The sequence below is a fragment of the Lentinus tigrinus genome, assembly GCF_003813185.1.
Source record: "Lentinus tigrinus ALCF2SS1-7 unplaced genomic scaffold L226scaffold_82, whole genome shotgun sequence".
NCBI lineage: Eukaryota > Fungi > Basidiomycota > Agaricomycetes > Polyporales > Polyporaceae > Lentinus > Lentinus tigrinus.
In genome coordinates, this window is record NW_027137991.1 from 4469 (window position 1) to 18526 (window position 14058).

Consider the following 14058-nt stretch of genomic DNA (forward strand, 5'->3'; position numbering starts at 1 on the left):
CGCGGTGCAGCGACCAGGAGCCGTGGTGCAGCGACCAGGAGCCGAGGTGCATTGACGACGAGCCCCCCGACGACGAGCCCCCGGACGACGAGCCCCCGGACGATGAGCTGCCGGACGACGACGACGAGCCCCAGTATTCAGGTCGGGAGGGCGGTGGGCGCAAGGGCGGCGGCGGCAGGCAGTGACCAGGAGCACGATGGCGGTGGCGGGCAGGAGCGCAGTGGTGCCAAGGGGAGAATGTTGGGGGGACATCCTGTAATTACTGCAGAAGTTTGTGTCGTGCAATACACTGTGTCATTTGCAGCAATGGCTGCCGTAGATGCTACAGCATGCATTGTAGTGCACTGGGCAGTCAGTACAGCACAACGTTATAGAAAGTCTACAAGGACGCCTCATGATCTGGAGACATCGCAGCCGCCCAATTTCCAACCTGCTCGATGCCTTCAGCCCATGCTCATAATTTTGATATGATAGTCGCAACAACGCAATAAAGGACGCCCTGATATCTGTGCTACTAGCACCACACGGGAGCTACTTCGTATACGGGCAGGCAGGATATTTGTAGGTGCGACGGGAAGGGCGCCGTAGCTATGGCTGGATGCCTAGTGATTTCCTTGCACTATACCGACTCCAGCTGCTTCCAAAACTCCCACTTCATCATTCACGTCTGTCTTCGTCACCAAGTTCGTAGCGCCCGGCGTGCAAACGAGCAGACAGCGCGGTGACGGCCTTTACATAGCCTCTCTAACCTGAGAACAGCATGAGTCACCGGACCGATGACGATGAGGGAGCGGAAAGTAGAGGCATACGCACCTGTCCATTGTTACAAAGCTCGAGCTTCAGCTTCAAGTCCTGTATCCACGCCCAGTTATCGTGCCAAACAAGATCCTGAAGTAGCTCTTGATAGGATTGCCTCGGAGCACGACCTCGTGGCATTGGCGGTAAGGTCTGTGGTGCAGATGGCAGCATGGTGTAGGTAGCGGGTGTCCATAGCGGTGGTGTATGCCATCGCGACCATGTCGCCGTCTAGTTCCCGGGCGGTATCAGGTCGTGAAAGGAGGGAGAACTCCATCCAACGCCATTTGGATGTGGTGAAGCTGTTGTCCAGATGAAGGAGCTTCCACGTGCTGTACATACGAGGATGCTCGCGCTGGAATCGCTCAGCCTCGAACGAGAATAGCGGCAGGGAGAAGGTATAATGGCCGAGGATCCAGGACGAAAGCCAGCGTCGAAAGAGGTAGAGAAGGTTCCTCAGCAGTCTAGTGTGCTCGAAAAGTGCTCGCAATGGTGGGGAGATGTACGCGCAGTGGGTTGCAAAGCTGGGAAGAATGATCGTGGATAAGAAGAAGATGATCAGCAGCCCAACAAGGACGGTACCAACGATTGCTACAGTGTGGTTGAGATGCGATAGGAGAACAAGCAGTCCGCGAAGAACAGGGCTGAGCCTATCTGCAGCAACACCGGAAGAATGCTCACAATTTCTTTCACGTACCACCGCTCCAAGCTCTTCAGATGGAGCTGGCGGAGACGGGCCACCTGGCGTGATGTACCTGAGAGTCTGGAGCTGTACTCATGCAGCCATTGCTTCACCATGATGCCGACAGACGCGGCAGATAGGCTGAAGATTAGACTTGAGAACCAAAGCGTGTTAAGCCAGATAGCACACCGGGGAGGGGGAGGAGGTTCAGGACCACGGTAGATGAAGGTGGGTTGTGTAGGTTGACGAAGGCCGGGATGACTGAGAAACCGCTGAGTTGGGCGGAGATCCTCTCGAGAGCGACGAGGACAGGATCGGTCTGCGGTGGTGGTGTGAGGAGTTGATACGACTGAACGTTAAAGGCAGTGAGAATCACCGAGAACAAGCCCGCCTGTAGAAAACCGCGAGTGTTGATAAGAACGGTACAGAGTACAGATGGAGCAGTTGAACAACATATGTAGACGAGCAGGGTGTCGATTTCTTTGTTCCAGCGTTCAATCACCTCATCGCTGTAGGTTTTTAAGATCTTCACAGTCTCATTCCAGGCCTCTTCGTGCTGCTCATCGGTGAAGAATGTCTTCCTGGTTTCCCAGTATTGCTTCGCACATGTTGAGGTGGCTTGATATAATACGGTGACACAAACACCCACCCTAAGTGTGTCAGCTGTTTGCCACTTTGCGCGCTGTGGGTCCCTTCCTTTGCTTGCTTCCTAATTAATGGAAGTAATGGAAGGTCGCATTGTCAGTCTCGTACATTGAATCAGTGGAATAACGCTCACTTGACTGTTGGCCTCGGCCTTTTCATGAAATTCTTCGCTACCTGACTAGGACGCTCCATAGAAGGACGATGCAGCGGGGCTCTTGGTTTCTGGTTCAGCTCTGGGAGTCATCTCTATGTCCTCCGGCAACATGTTGTAGTGGTCGAGTAAGTAATGTCTGCGCCTCAAACTTGAAGTTGAAGCTTCAATGTAGAAGCCCGACACATGGCTGCCACGCGAGCGACCACTATAATGGGCGCTAGCTATTCCTCGGTCTTGTACTACATATCCTACTCCTCCTCATCGACATTCAATTTAGCTTTCCCTACTCCCTTCTGCTGTCTGGTATCTTCTGGTCAGCCATTTGGCGCTTGAATGGCATCCGGGTTCCTTCCTGTTCTTGCGGAAGACGATGTTCTACGTGCTGCACAGGTGAGTTGTGTTTCGATCGTCCCGGGTGGTCAGAGGGCGGGGAGACGGATGAGCTGGTTCTAAGGGACATGTGCGCTTGGAGAATGTTGACAAGACGGACAAGTATGAGGTTTACGGGACGCGGGGAGTAAGGCTTGATGAGCCACTGGCATTCAAGTTCACAAGCGGGTGCAAGCTCGGCTGAAGTTGCATATTCTAGATCGTGATGATCAACTGAAGTGCTGAATCGCCGTTCCTCCACAGTTGATCCAGCAGGTCTATGCCCCGCAAAACCACCTTACGCCAGAAGACCAGCGTCGCCTACAGCAGGAGTTGTTTGAGGTCCAGCGCAGGCCAGAAGCCTGGGGCCTCATCCTTCCCTTCCTAAACAACCCAGATCCCAATGTCCAGTTCTTTGGTGCGCATACACTGCAAGTCAAGATCGCGCGAGACTGGTGAGTGACTTTCTGGTGTAGTACTGCATATTGTCCTCACGCATGTCGTCCAGGGATGCATTTCCCTCCGATTCTGCGCCCCAGCTGCGGGATACGGTGCTGGAACTCACGGGTCGTGCGGTCTCGTCAGGACAGAACAAAGTAATCCTTCGTAAAATCTTTGTTGCAGTGCGTCGCGCCTTGTCTACTACCCCATGTACTCGAAGCGATACCATTGCAATGACAGATTACTGCCCTCGCCATCAAACTCCATCCGGGCTCACCTTCACGGTGGCCCGACTGGCTGCGTTCGTGCATCGGCGCGCTCTCCGGCATGGGCGTACCTCGTGAGCACATCCTCGACTTCCTTGCCATCGTCGCAGAAGAGATGGAGACTGCGGATCTGCTGCCTCCCCATAAGTTCGTCTAGCGACGCGTCAGACCCCAATAGCAAAGTTTTAACAGTTTGACTTACAGGGCGCAGATGCAGACTACGCTTGCTGATGCAGTGCCCATGGTCGTACAAGCCATCAGCGAGTGTATACAAACTCCCCCTATGCAACGTTCTCATAACGAGCTCAACGCGGCCCTGAAGTGCCTTCAAGCGTGGATGTCCATTCTTCCTGCCAAGTATGCGCCGATATACTTGACCTCGTCGTGTCAATACTGATATGTCGGACATAGTTCCCTCACTCCCCTCGTACCACTTCTGCTTTCTCTCATGCTTCCCCAGTCCGAGGCGGCGTCCGCAGAGTTCGACGATCAGGCGTTCATCCCAGCGTCTGACACCCTGCAAGAGCTCCTCATCAAGTCGGCACTCTCGGATGGCTCCGGCACCAAGACTGTCACGGAACCTCTACTCCTGTGGCTTGACCGGTACGGGGACGCGATCATGCGGACGACCGTCAGCGGTAGGGTTAAGTAGCACTACGCTTCAGGGCTCCGCTAACCCGTACCACCGCAGAGGGCTTTGTGGACGACATCTCACACTCGCTGTGCAAGCTGCTCGTCGCGCTTGGAGACCACTCGGCGATGTACTTCGCAAAGAACATCGCGGCGCCTGCGCAGGTCAAGGAGCCTCCGCCGTGCCCGTTCCCACTCCCTGCGCCGCTCCCCGTTGTCTCGCATCTCGTGCAGAACTACCTCCGGTTGCTCCTCGCGTACACGGCGCTCCCGGGATACTACGGCGTGGAGGAGGAGGAGAGCGAGATGACATTGAGCTACTGGTACTTGTTCCAGGAGGCGCTGTGGACCGCGGACTATGGCTTCGATGTTGCTGAAGACGGTGACTCTGGGGCGCAGGCGGACGAGCGCGAACGTGATATGATGCCGGTCGCGAAAGCGGTGTATACAGAGCTCGTGAGCGTGCTGAGGAGGAAGGTTGTGTGGCCACCGCGTGCTGTTCTCGGCGGGTGGGCGAGAGGTATGTCTCGTCGCTTTGCCGTGTTTTCTGTCGCAATCGCTGAGCGGTATTTGCCCAGATCAGCGCGAGAAGTTCCAGGCGTGAGCTCTGTTCGTCCTCGAGGCGTTGATGCGGCGCTGACCTACCCTCTGCAGGTACCGACGAGACGTCGGGGACACGCTCATCAATGCGTGAGTGAATTAGCTCCTGAGAAATCGTTCTGGGCTTCTGACATGACTGTCCTGCAGATACTACGTCCTGCGCGAGGACATGCTTGCTTTCTACGTCAATGACGTGCTGCAGCGATTATCGACACGGCAGGCGCACGAAGGCTGGGAGGTGAGTGCCAGTATCCAATAATACGCTTGCTCGTCCTGACTCTGTTCAGGAAATCGAAGGGACGCTGCACTGCGTTATGGCCGTCCAAGAAGCCGTTCCCGTGGAGGACTCGCCACATCTGCGCCAGATCTTCGGGCCGGAAATTCTCGGACGATTGCCCAAGACCGGCGACGACCGTGTGCGCAGGACCGCCCTGCACCTCATAGGTACGTGTACTCCTCTTTCACCAGAAGTGTTCCGTCCTTACGTTCTCCGCCACTGTGCAGGCAGCTACGCCTCATGGTTTACGACACAGCCGTCACCGACACCGGGTTCGATTGCCTCTTCGCCGCTCATGAATGCGATCACATACGTCGTGTCTGCGTTGACGGACCCGCAGTTGTGTCTCTTCGCCGCGAACGCGTTGCGCGACTTGTGCGACGCGAATCGTATAGCCTTAGCGCCGCATATTAGTGCGTTCGGAGAGCTTCATGCAGGCTTGACTGGCATCCCGGTGCGCACTTCGAGTTGCATGCTGCTTGTCTGACGTCTGACACAATATTGTAGGACACTGAGAAGGCGAAGGTTCTACAGTCAATCGCCAGCGTCATCCAAGCCCTGCCTCCTGCGGAAGGGATCCCGGCCGTGGAGGTAAGCAATAACACGCATGTACGACACCAAAACTTATGTCCTGGATCTCCTTGCAGGCGATCGTCAGTCCTGTCGTGGCGAAGCTCTTCGAGGCACTACAGTCAGCAAACCAGGTATGCTACGTATCGCAGTTACAAGAAACCGACGAAACTGATCAACTCGTAGCTTCCGGAAGAGGCTCGCGCGATGGCAGTGCAGCAATTGGCCACCCTGACAGGCGTCGCGAAGGGGCTTACAAGAGCCACGGACACGTTACTCGCCCTCGATGACTCTCCCGAGCTGCAAACCGCTATGGACGAGATGAGTCGGGCAAGAGCGGATTCGCAGGTTGTCAAACTGCGCGAAGCCATCCTGTCGGGTGTCCGGACAGCAGTCGAGCTTTGGTCCACAGATGCCACTGTCAGCGATGCTCTGAGCGACTTGTTCAAGGGCATCACTGCTCTCCCGAGCGATGTCTCCGTGATATCCCTCTCTCCCGGCCCACTGCTGGAACTAGTTTGCTTGGCGGCGCAACGCCAGCTGACGGCGGTGTGGCTATCGTTGACCAACATGCTCATCGTTCAGCTCAACCCCCCATCTCTTATACCGACGACGTTCAAGTCAGAGCCAACCCCCGAGGCGGCGGAGATTGCCTTCAACGTACTCCAGGTCCTGTTGCAGACCTCCCTGACCTTCTTCTCACAACCGGGCGCTATGGTCTCGGTAGGTCTTCGTTTGCACCTGCTTAAGCTTCAATGTCATTGAGATACCGCTCCTGCAGAATCCGGATGTTGTGCAGGCGTTTTTCGGATGCATGGAGGTGGTAAGTGTCATCTTCTCCAGTCTGACGAAGTGTCGCTAATTGTTGTTCCTACAGTTCTCACATCACTTCCTACCAGCCTTCTACCGTCTGCCGCAGGAGCTGTTCAACGCCCTCATACAATGCGCCGTCAGCGCACTCTCGTTACAAGAGCGCTATTCCCTCACCTCTGCATGCACTTTCCTCGTATGGCCAAGCCCCTTCGTGTTTCTCCTACCGAGATTGACCTTACGTGTAGAGCTCCATAATCAACCGCACTGCTTCCAACGAAGACCTCGCTGGTGCCAAGGCAGCGTTTGCTGAAGCACATGGCGCATCCATTATGCGCGCAATACTGTTCGGTTTTGCCGGCGTTGCTCCGCGGTCGGTTGCACCCAACCTCATCGAGCTCCTGTCGACGCTCACTGGGAAGTACCCTGCGGAGAGCAAACGGTGGATTTCGGGCATACTTTTTGCGGTACGTGCTCATTTCGGGGGGTTCCAGGCCAGGTGCTGACGCATGTTCTATCAGAACGACTTTTACCCGTGTCGAGCGACCGATGATGCGAAGAACAAGTTCATCAAGGCTGTCTTCAGGTACAACTCCTCCACGATTTATCTTACACTATTCATTGACTGGGACGTACCATACAGCACACGCTCATTAAAGCGTACTCGCGAAGCAGCTCAGCAATTCACGCTAGTCGCAAGGGGCCTCGAAGGGTCAACGTTCGGTTATGCAACTGCATCGATGTAGATTTGGAATCCCGGTACTGTGGACCATGCATACATATATCATAGGCAGCCAGACAAATGTAATCAATAGGAGCATCACAGTCTAATGTGTATCACACCTCCCGCCGCTACTCGAAGCTCAGGGCGCTCAAATTCGACCGCCGCCGCGACAGCATCGTCGCCCTCGACCGACTCGTCTTCGTCCGCCCCACCGACATCTCCTTCATCCGCCTGTGACGCTCCCGAAGGATCTCCTTCGCAAACCGCTCGCCATCCGTGAGGTCATCCGAGTATGCGCTCGATGTACGTGACATCTCCGAGCCTACAGAGGTTGCGGACTCTTGCGAGGACTTGCGCGTAGGGAGCGTTGGGCGATTGTACTTCTTCGTCCGTCTCCGGTTGTTGGAGTGCCGCGAGTCCTTCCTCCGTGAGCCGCCGCCGTACTCCTCCTGGCTGGATGTGACCGACATGTTCGGGATGCTGGGCAGTCGGGGTGGGTGCAAGCCTACTCGCGACGGGGGCTGCTCGTTCGAGGTCGTGGAGTACACACTGCTGGTTCCGTCACCGGAACTAGACCGGCCTGCGGACAGGAAGCAAGAGTCGTGCGCGTACGTGTTCGGCTCGTCTCCGAAGGAGTCCCGGTTGTGAGTGTGCGGAAAGTCCCATCTGTCGAGGCTGTCTCGGATATGCACGATGCCCCTGCCCATGCCAGTCTCCTCTAGCGTCCATGAATCATCATGGGTCGACGAGTCGCCAGTGTCCGAATGAGCGACGTCAAACGAGTCCTCGCGAGATCCGCGCGGGGCAGCCCTGCGACGCTGGCTGTGACGCAGTGGTTGACGAGTGAAGCTGTCGTCGCCCGCGCCGTCTGACACGGCCTGAGGAGTCGACCCGCCGACGACCGCGCTGTAGACATTGTAGAGGTTCGATCGGATCGAGGCGGCCCAGCTATCATCCGGGACGTCGCCTGCCTCTGCCGTGGTTGGGGCCAAAGTGGTGTTATCCCTTGGGTACGGCAGGGCTTCCTCGAGCGATACCTGCTCCATATCCGCATCCCTAGCATACTGCCTCATCTTTCGTCCCTCCGCGACCTTCGACTTCCTCGTACGTAGCGGCGCCCATGGAGTGTCCAGACCCTGCCCGTCGAGCGACATGAAGGCCGGACGCTGCGGCTGGTAGGGAGTGCCGTACTCCTCTGGGTACGTGGGAGCAGCCCCGAGCGCGGTGCTCGCACGGCTCTCTCCTCCGGAGATGTCACCAGGGACGAGGTTCCTGATATGCAGCGTCCCCGTGCCCTGCGCGAAGTCCGCGACGCTCGGATGGTAGTCATAGGAGCCCCCGACGAAGGGGCTGCTGCCATGCGTGCGCTCGTGCGTGTGTGCGGGAGGAGGCGGGGCGATGTCGTCCTCCGTCCCGATCACGAGCTCGCTGTCCCAGCGCTTGACCTGTGACCCGTCGTCCGTGTAGATGCCAAGGCCGCCCTCGAGCGTGTGCTGCCTGGCGTCGAAGGGGTCGTGGTCCCACGGCCAGTTGGCATCTTCGCGGTACTCGCGGCGGAGACGGCGCATGCGGACCCACCAGCCCACGATTGCCCCCACGACGAGAATAAAGGCGATCACCGCTATAGCGATCCCGAGGTAGAAAACCTGTGTGCGCTCGGGAGGGTCCTGCGACGAGTCGAGCTGAGATGTCTCTGTGGGCGAGGATGATGTGCTCGTGCTGGTGGGAGTGGACAACGTAGTGGGCACGATGTCCAACGGGGAGGTCGAGACAGGTGCAGACGTCGTGGAATCGACGGTGCTAACGGCGGTGGGATCGACCATGTCCGTCGACGACGCGGAAGTCGACGCGGAAGACAGCGACACAGAAGACAGCGACGCCGAGGAGGTCGGAAGCAGTTGTTCAACTGAAGTGACGGCCGATGCGGTATTCGTCACCGGTGTAGTAGACTCAGCGACTGAAGTCGCAGTGACGTCCGTCACCACAGGTGCGGACGAAAGCGAAATCTGTATGCCAAACCAACAGTCAGCGTTGTAGACCACCCAGCAGCGCGGACTACGTGCCTGGCCGCTCGGGAAGTTGAGTTGCGAAGTAACAGTTACGCCGACGCCCTGGACCGCGGGGTCAGCCGCAGCGCCAGCGGCCGGAGCCCCGGCGTCGATGACCTGCCCATCAGGGTTGAGGTAGATCGCGGACGCGCCGTCTGCAGAGTTCGCCCAGTGCAAGGGCGAGCCCTGCTGTCGGGCTCCAAGTCCCGAAAGTCTGTTAGTGTTGATGTTTAAAGTCCTGACCCGCGGATGCATCTTGCCAGAAGATCGAGGAATAAACGCGCGAGGGTTGCGATCGAGCAAGTGCGAAGGTTAAGGTGTTGTGTACGCGCCAGGCGTAGAGCAAGAGTGTGCAGAATGCGTGGCGAGCGAAAGTATGGCGAACAACCTGACCTGCGGGCGTATTTATGCACGAAGCGTTGAGGGGTCGGGGCAGGAGGACCTTGTCGCCGTAGGGGCTGACGTAGCAAAGCCGCATCGGATAAGTTGCAATCGAAACCAATGATTAGAGTTGCTTGCTGCCGGTCAGCAGCCAGCGGCCTCTCTTGGTCTGGTTCGCAACGGACGACGAGCGCGGGCCGTGCTTCAAGACCCAAATCTGGGAGTAGACCGTAGCCGTATACTTCCTCACGGAAGTCTCAGCTCGGAATGACTCAGTATGGCAAAATGGCGGTCGGTACTCACATCCTCCTCGACCGCGGCAGCGCAAGCGGCTTGATGCCTTGCTGTGTCGACCGGAAGCTGAATCTGGATGTGCCGTCCGTCCCGAAGGCGGGCTACATGGAACAAGCTAGCGATGCATTGACCGGAAAGCAAAGATAGAATACAGCATTTGAAACCAGCAACCGACGTCGAAAAGGCAAATACAAAGTCTAAGTGACAGTACCGTTCGCCTCAACACCGGGGACGCAAGAGAACATCCACAGTTCGAACTTCACGGCCGAGTCTATCCTACACCGGCACTCACTGAACAACCCTATACTCGACTGACGAGGACCCAGAAGAAGGAAAGCCTGAAGCACGAGGCACGATCGCAAACAACAACAAGGTCACGTGCCGACACACTGGCATCCCCCTCCCCACCTTCCTCTGCACCTCCGCGCTCTTCCGCGGCCTCACGTCCCATTCCAGGCCTACGTCGAATCTTCCGTGATGATGTTCCCGATACTCAGCGGGTTCTTCTTCCCGCCCATCCCCTGCGCGGACATCCGCTCCCCGGCACTGCCACCCGCACTCGATCCGGGCGGAGACGACCCTCCCGCCCCGCGCAGCGGCGCAAGCTGGATCCTCTGCAGCCCGCCGCTCGACGGGGCAGCCTGCGCAGCGTATCCGCCATACTCCGGGGGCACACTCCCATACGGCCCGGGAGGAGGAGGCGCGTACGTGCCGCTCCACGAGCCTTCGCTCGACGAGGGAGGACCACCGCTCCCGCCCGGCGGGGGAGGCAGCGGGTACGGGCTGTATCCCTGCGATGCGTGGTGGTGAGGCGGAGTGCTGAGCTGGTAGTGCGAGTGCCCGCTGTGGGTCGGCGCAGGCGGGTGCGAGCGGGAACTCTGCGATTGCGGCGGGGGTGCAGGCGCGCCCCCGTACGAGTACTGCTGCGGAGGCATTGAAGGTGCACTAGCGTAACCCCGGGCGTACCCACTACTGGACGCCGCTGCACTCGAGCCAGGACTGGCGTACTCGCTAGCATATGGTTGCGCCGCCGGGGGAGGTGATGGCGGCTGGGGAGCATACCCCGGGTGGTGAGAGGGATGATGAGCATGAGGAGGGGGCGGAGGCGGGGGAGGCGCAGACGTGTGATGAGGATGATGCTCATAGTAACCGCCATACGCACCCGGCTGCTGAGGCGGGGGAGGGGGAGGGTAGCTTCCATAGTCGTATCGCGGAGCGGGAGCTGGGGCAGGGGGTTGCTGGTGGTGTGGAGGTGGGGGAGGGGGAGCGGAGTAGTGGTGCTGCTGTTGATGGTGCGCGTATGGATCATACGTTTGTGCGGGGGGAGCTGGAGGAGGCCAGGACTGGGTGGGAGCAGGACCGGGTCCTGGCGCGGGGGCAGGGGCTGCAGCAGGCGGACTATAAGAAGGATAGGGCGCGGGAGGCGGTGGGGGATGGTGCGTGTGCTGATGTGGGGCGGGAGGTGGGACCGAGTAGTGGTGGGTGCCAGGAGGAGCGTAGTGATGTGATGGCGGGGGCGGGGCAGGATGCGCATGAGGGTCGTAGTGGTACGGGGTCGGAGGTGCCGGCGCTGCGTACCGATGGTCGTATTGCGCTGGTGCCGGGGGAGGAGGAGCAGAGGCGTAATGGGAGTGTTCGACGGGAGCGGGCGCCTGAGGCGCAGATGAGGACTGCGCCGGTGCAGCATGTTGAGGAGCACTCAACGCAGGGTCAATTGCTCCCCAGCCTACAGTGGCATTGGAAGAGCCAGCTTCCTCAACCATAGGTTCTTCTGCACGGGAACGCTTCGCGCCCCGGCCATCGAGACTTTCCCTCCTACTGATGCTGCCACCAGCACTCGGACCGCTGGCGCTTCCGGCTGACTCCCTGCGCTCCCGCTCTCGTTCCCTGTCACGCTCGCGATCACGTTCACGATCGCGTTCGCGTTCGCGATCGTTCTCGTGTTCGTCGTCGTCGTCGTCAAGCGGCACGGGCACAGGGCCAAAAGCCCCATGGGGAATGGGCACTGGTCCCATAGGAATAGGGACAGGCGTGTCCAAGGCAGGGACCGGGCGCTTTCGCACGCGGATGTCCTTGCGAATGCGGATTTTGATACCTTGGTCGGCAAGGGAGCATGAAAGGGGTGTCGACTCTGCCAGTGGTGACGTCAGGACGGGTCTACGTCGAAGTAGCGAAGTGATGTGCGCACCTTCCATGCCGGGAAACTTCTTCGCCGTGTAGACGTAGAAGGGAGCGGAGAAGATCGACTTGCAGTGATAGACATTGTTGCTGAAGGGGCGACGGATGAGTGACCTTGTCGTTGCAATAGGACGATGCAAACTCACCCGACAACCTCGTACAAACTCAGCTTCAGTCGGTAACTGCCCTCGGTACGTACGCTCAAATCCGGAAAGACGAAGAATCCAGCGTCCGCGTTCTGGTTCTCGCTATCCTTGAGGTGATAGAGCGACGATACGACAGAGCCGGTCGTGCAACGCGTTTTGCCATCCTGTGGTTCATGTTGTCAGCTATGTGTCCTGATCCGCCGAACCGTTGGACAATCGAGATCTGTTGCACGCCGAGGAGCAAGCCGAGAAATTGGCGCAACGTTACGGGGAGTAAAGACGGGCGTCGTCGTCGGCGGATCCGCACGTAGCGCTGACAAGATTGACTACAAACTGCAAGATCGTTTGACCTGCATGGATGTCCTTGCTCTTACTCTAGGCACGAAGCACAGGCAGAGCGGTCGATGATGCCATGGCTTTTGGAGACCGCGGGCACAGTGGTCGCATGCATGTGGACGATACGAGAACAAGGGAGACGGGACTGGACGAATAGACTGCACGCCGACGATGGACTTGTGCGAGAAGCGCAGGGGGAAAGGATGACAAATGACTACTCACCTTGAGCCAATGCAACTCCACATCCTCATCGGGCTTCGCCAGGCTAGCGAACATGAAGTAATAGGGATTTTGAAGGAAGCTTTGGGCCGAAGGGGGTGCAGTCAAGTCTAGAAAGGGCGACGCGCATGAGAATCGTCCAAAAGAGGTGGGAAGGTGGTTGGGTTGGGCGAAACAAGCGCATATCTAGCGCATATACTCACCTGGGGAGCTCGCGCGTGATGAGCTGGACTGAGGCCGGCGTGACGACGGGTCAACGACGCGCAACTGGACGATAGGCGGGGGATCAATGGGTCTGCGATCAGCTGGAAAACCCAGGGCGAGGCGGGCGGTCAGCGGGGTATGCTACAGAGGGAATGCAGAAATGGACCTTTACCGCCTACGCCGCACATGCGTGCCTGCTTGGGCTCTTGTCGCATGCTGAGCTCATACTCCCTGGGGTCGGTCGGACGGGCCATGGCAGCGCGAGTCGGGAGGCGTGTGTGGTTCCGGCGAGCGAGGACGAGGGGGGCGTGAGCGGGGCAGGGAACACAGGGGGCGATATATGTCGCGACGAGACGAGGGAAGACGAGAGAGTGAGTATACGACGGGTACGGACCCATGGAACTGGGATGGGTGGTGGGAAGCGCGAGGACGGTGATCGAAACTCACAGTCTGTCTCTGTCGTACTGCGAGTGCACGGGAAGCTTTGCGTGCACAAACTGGTGCTGTTCTTCGTCCATGGCGGCGTCGCGGCTGGCGGTGAGGACGGGGGTTTCGACGACGAGAAAGGTGCGCGGGAGGAGGCAACTCGCAAAGCGATTGCTCAGGTGAGAGAATACAACTCGGCCCTGCCCGAAACAGCGGCTCGATCAGACTCTAATCTCAGATTACAACCGATAACAACCTGATAACAACCTGATAACAAACTTGTAAGCTCGATAACAACGGTCCAGTAGAGCGCAGAGGCTTGTCAGTGAAAAGTTGAAGGGTGACCCGGGCAAGCGGGCTGCTATATATCTTCCCACCGCAGTTCACAGGCGACTTTGCTTCCCGCTGTCTCGTGGGTCGCGCGCCCTTCTCTCCTGGAGCGACGTGAGTTCTATGAGGGACGAGGGCGAGGTCCACTCCAACCCAGCCCATCGGGCCAGCCCGAAAACTCGGACGCAACACCTCGGACGGCCCCTGTACCCGAGGCCATGGTCTCGGATCCTCCTTCTTCCACTTTCTATCACCCAAGTCGCCCTCAAATTCCGCGAAATTCAGGTGACGGCCAGGGCTGACGTAGAGCTTACGGCTCCGCAGGAGCATCTCTTCGCGGTGCAATCTGATAAGTACTTTGAGAGTACACATAACCGTGTGGCTTTCACAGGAACATCGGGAAATTCACTCGTCGAGTTGCGAAAGCTTTCCATAGTCTCCACGGTTGCGTCCCAAGTCCACGGTTTCGGGTCCGGATCGGCATCTTGAAGCCGTCTTGCGGAGCTGCTCAATCGAACTCAAGTTGTACCATA

General features: G+C 58.2%; 4 protein-coding genes across 4 annotated transcripts; 1 reads left to right on the forward strand and 3 right to left on the reverse strand.

Moving 5' to 3' along the window:
- Positions 1 to 1739: 1739 nt before the first annotated feature.
- Positions 1740 to 2036, reverse strand: L226DRAFT_430848 (uncharacterized protein; the record flags this gene model as incomplete). Its single annotated transcript, XM_067674695.1, has 2 exons — positions 1740 to 1868; positions 1941 to 2036. Coding segments are annotated over 2 exons (225 nt in total), but the record flags the coding sequence as incomplete, so codon positions are not given.
- A 467-nt stretch (positions 2037 to 2503) lies between these two features.
- On the forward strand, positions 2504 to 7038 carry L226DRAFT_385466 (ARM repeat-containing protein). The gene is made up of 20 exons (XM_067674425.1): positions 2504 to 2666; positions 2910 to 3100; positions 3154 to 3268; positions 3327 to 3499; positions 3557 to 3709; positions 3764 to 3990; positions 4044 to 4502; positions 4561 to 4582; positions 4637 to 4672; positions 4730 to 4820; positions 4870 to 5026; positions 5087 to 5313; positions 5367 to 5450; positions 5507 to 5563; positions 5616 to 6152; positions 6211 to 6252; positions 6307 to 6435; positions 6488 to 6706; positions 6761 to 6825; positions 6883 to 7038. The coding sequence occupies exons 1-20, from the start codon at positions 2610 to 2612 to the stop codon at positions 6983 to 6985; spliced, it is 3144 nt and encodes a 1047-aa protein (XP_067528506.1). The 5' UTR covers positions 2504 to 2609; the 3' UTR covers positions 6986 to 7038.
- A 53-nt stretch (positions 7039 to 7091) lies between these two features.
- Positions 7092 to 9266, reverse strand: L226DRAFT_617811 (uncharacterized protein; the record flags this gene model as incomplete). The annotated part of the gene is made up of 1 exon (XM_067687094.1): positions 7092 to 9266. The coding sequence occupies one exon, from the start codon at positions 9264 to 9266 to the stop codon at positions 7092 to 7094; it is 2175 nt and encodes a 724-aa protein (XP_067528507.1).
- A 522-nt stretch (positions 9267 to 9788) lies between these two features.
- L226DRAFT_541111 (uncharacterized protein) lies at positions 9789 to 13059 on the reverse strand. Its single transcript, XM_067682005.1, has 6 exons — positions 12942 to 13059; positions 12769 to 12870; positions 12569 to 12675; positions 12011 to 12174; positions 11875 to 11954; positions 9789 to 11817 (listed from the first exon to the last, which is right to left on the reverse strand). Exons 1-6 carry the CDS (start codon positions 13021 to 13023, stop codon positions 10145 to 10147), a joined length of 2208 nt encoding a protein of 735 aa, XP_067528508.1. The 5' UTR covers positions 13024 to 13059; the 3' UTR covers positions 9789 to 10144.
- Positions 13060 to 14058: the final 999 nt, after the last annotated feature.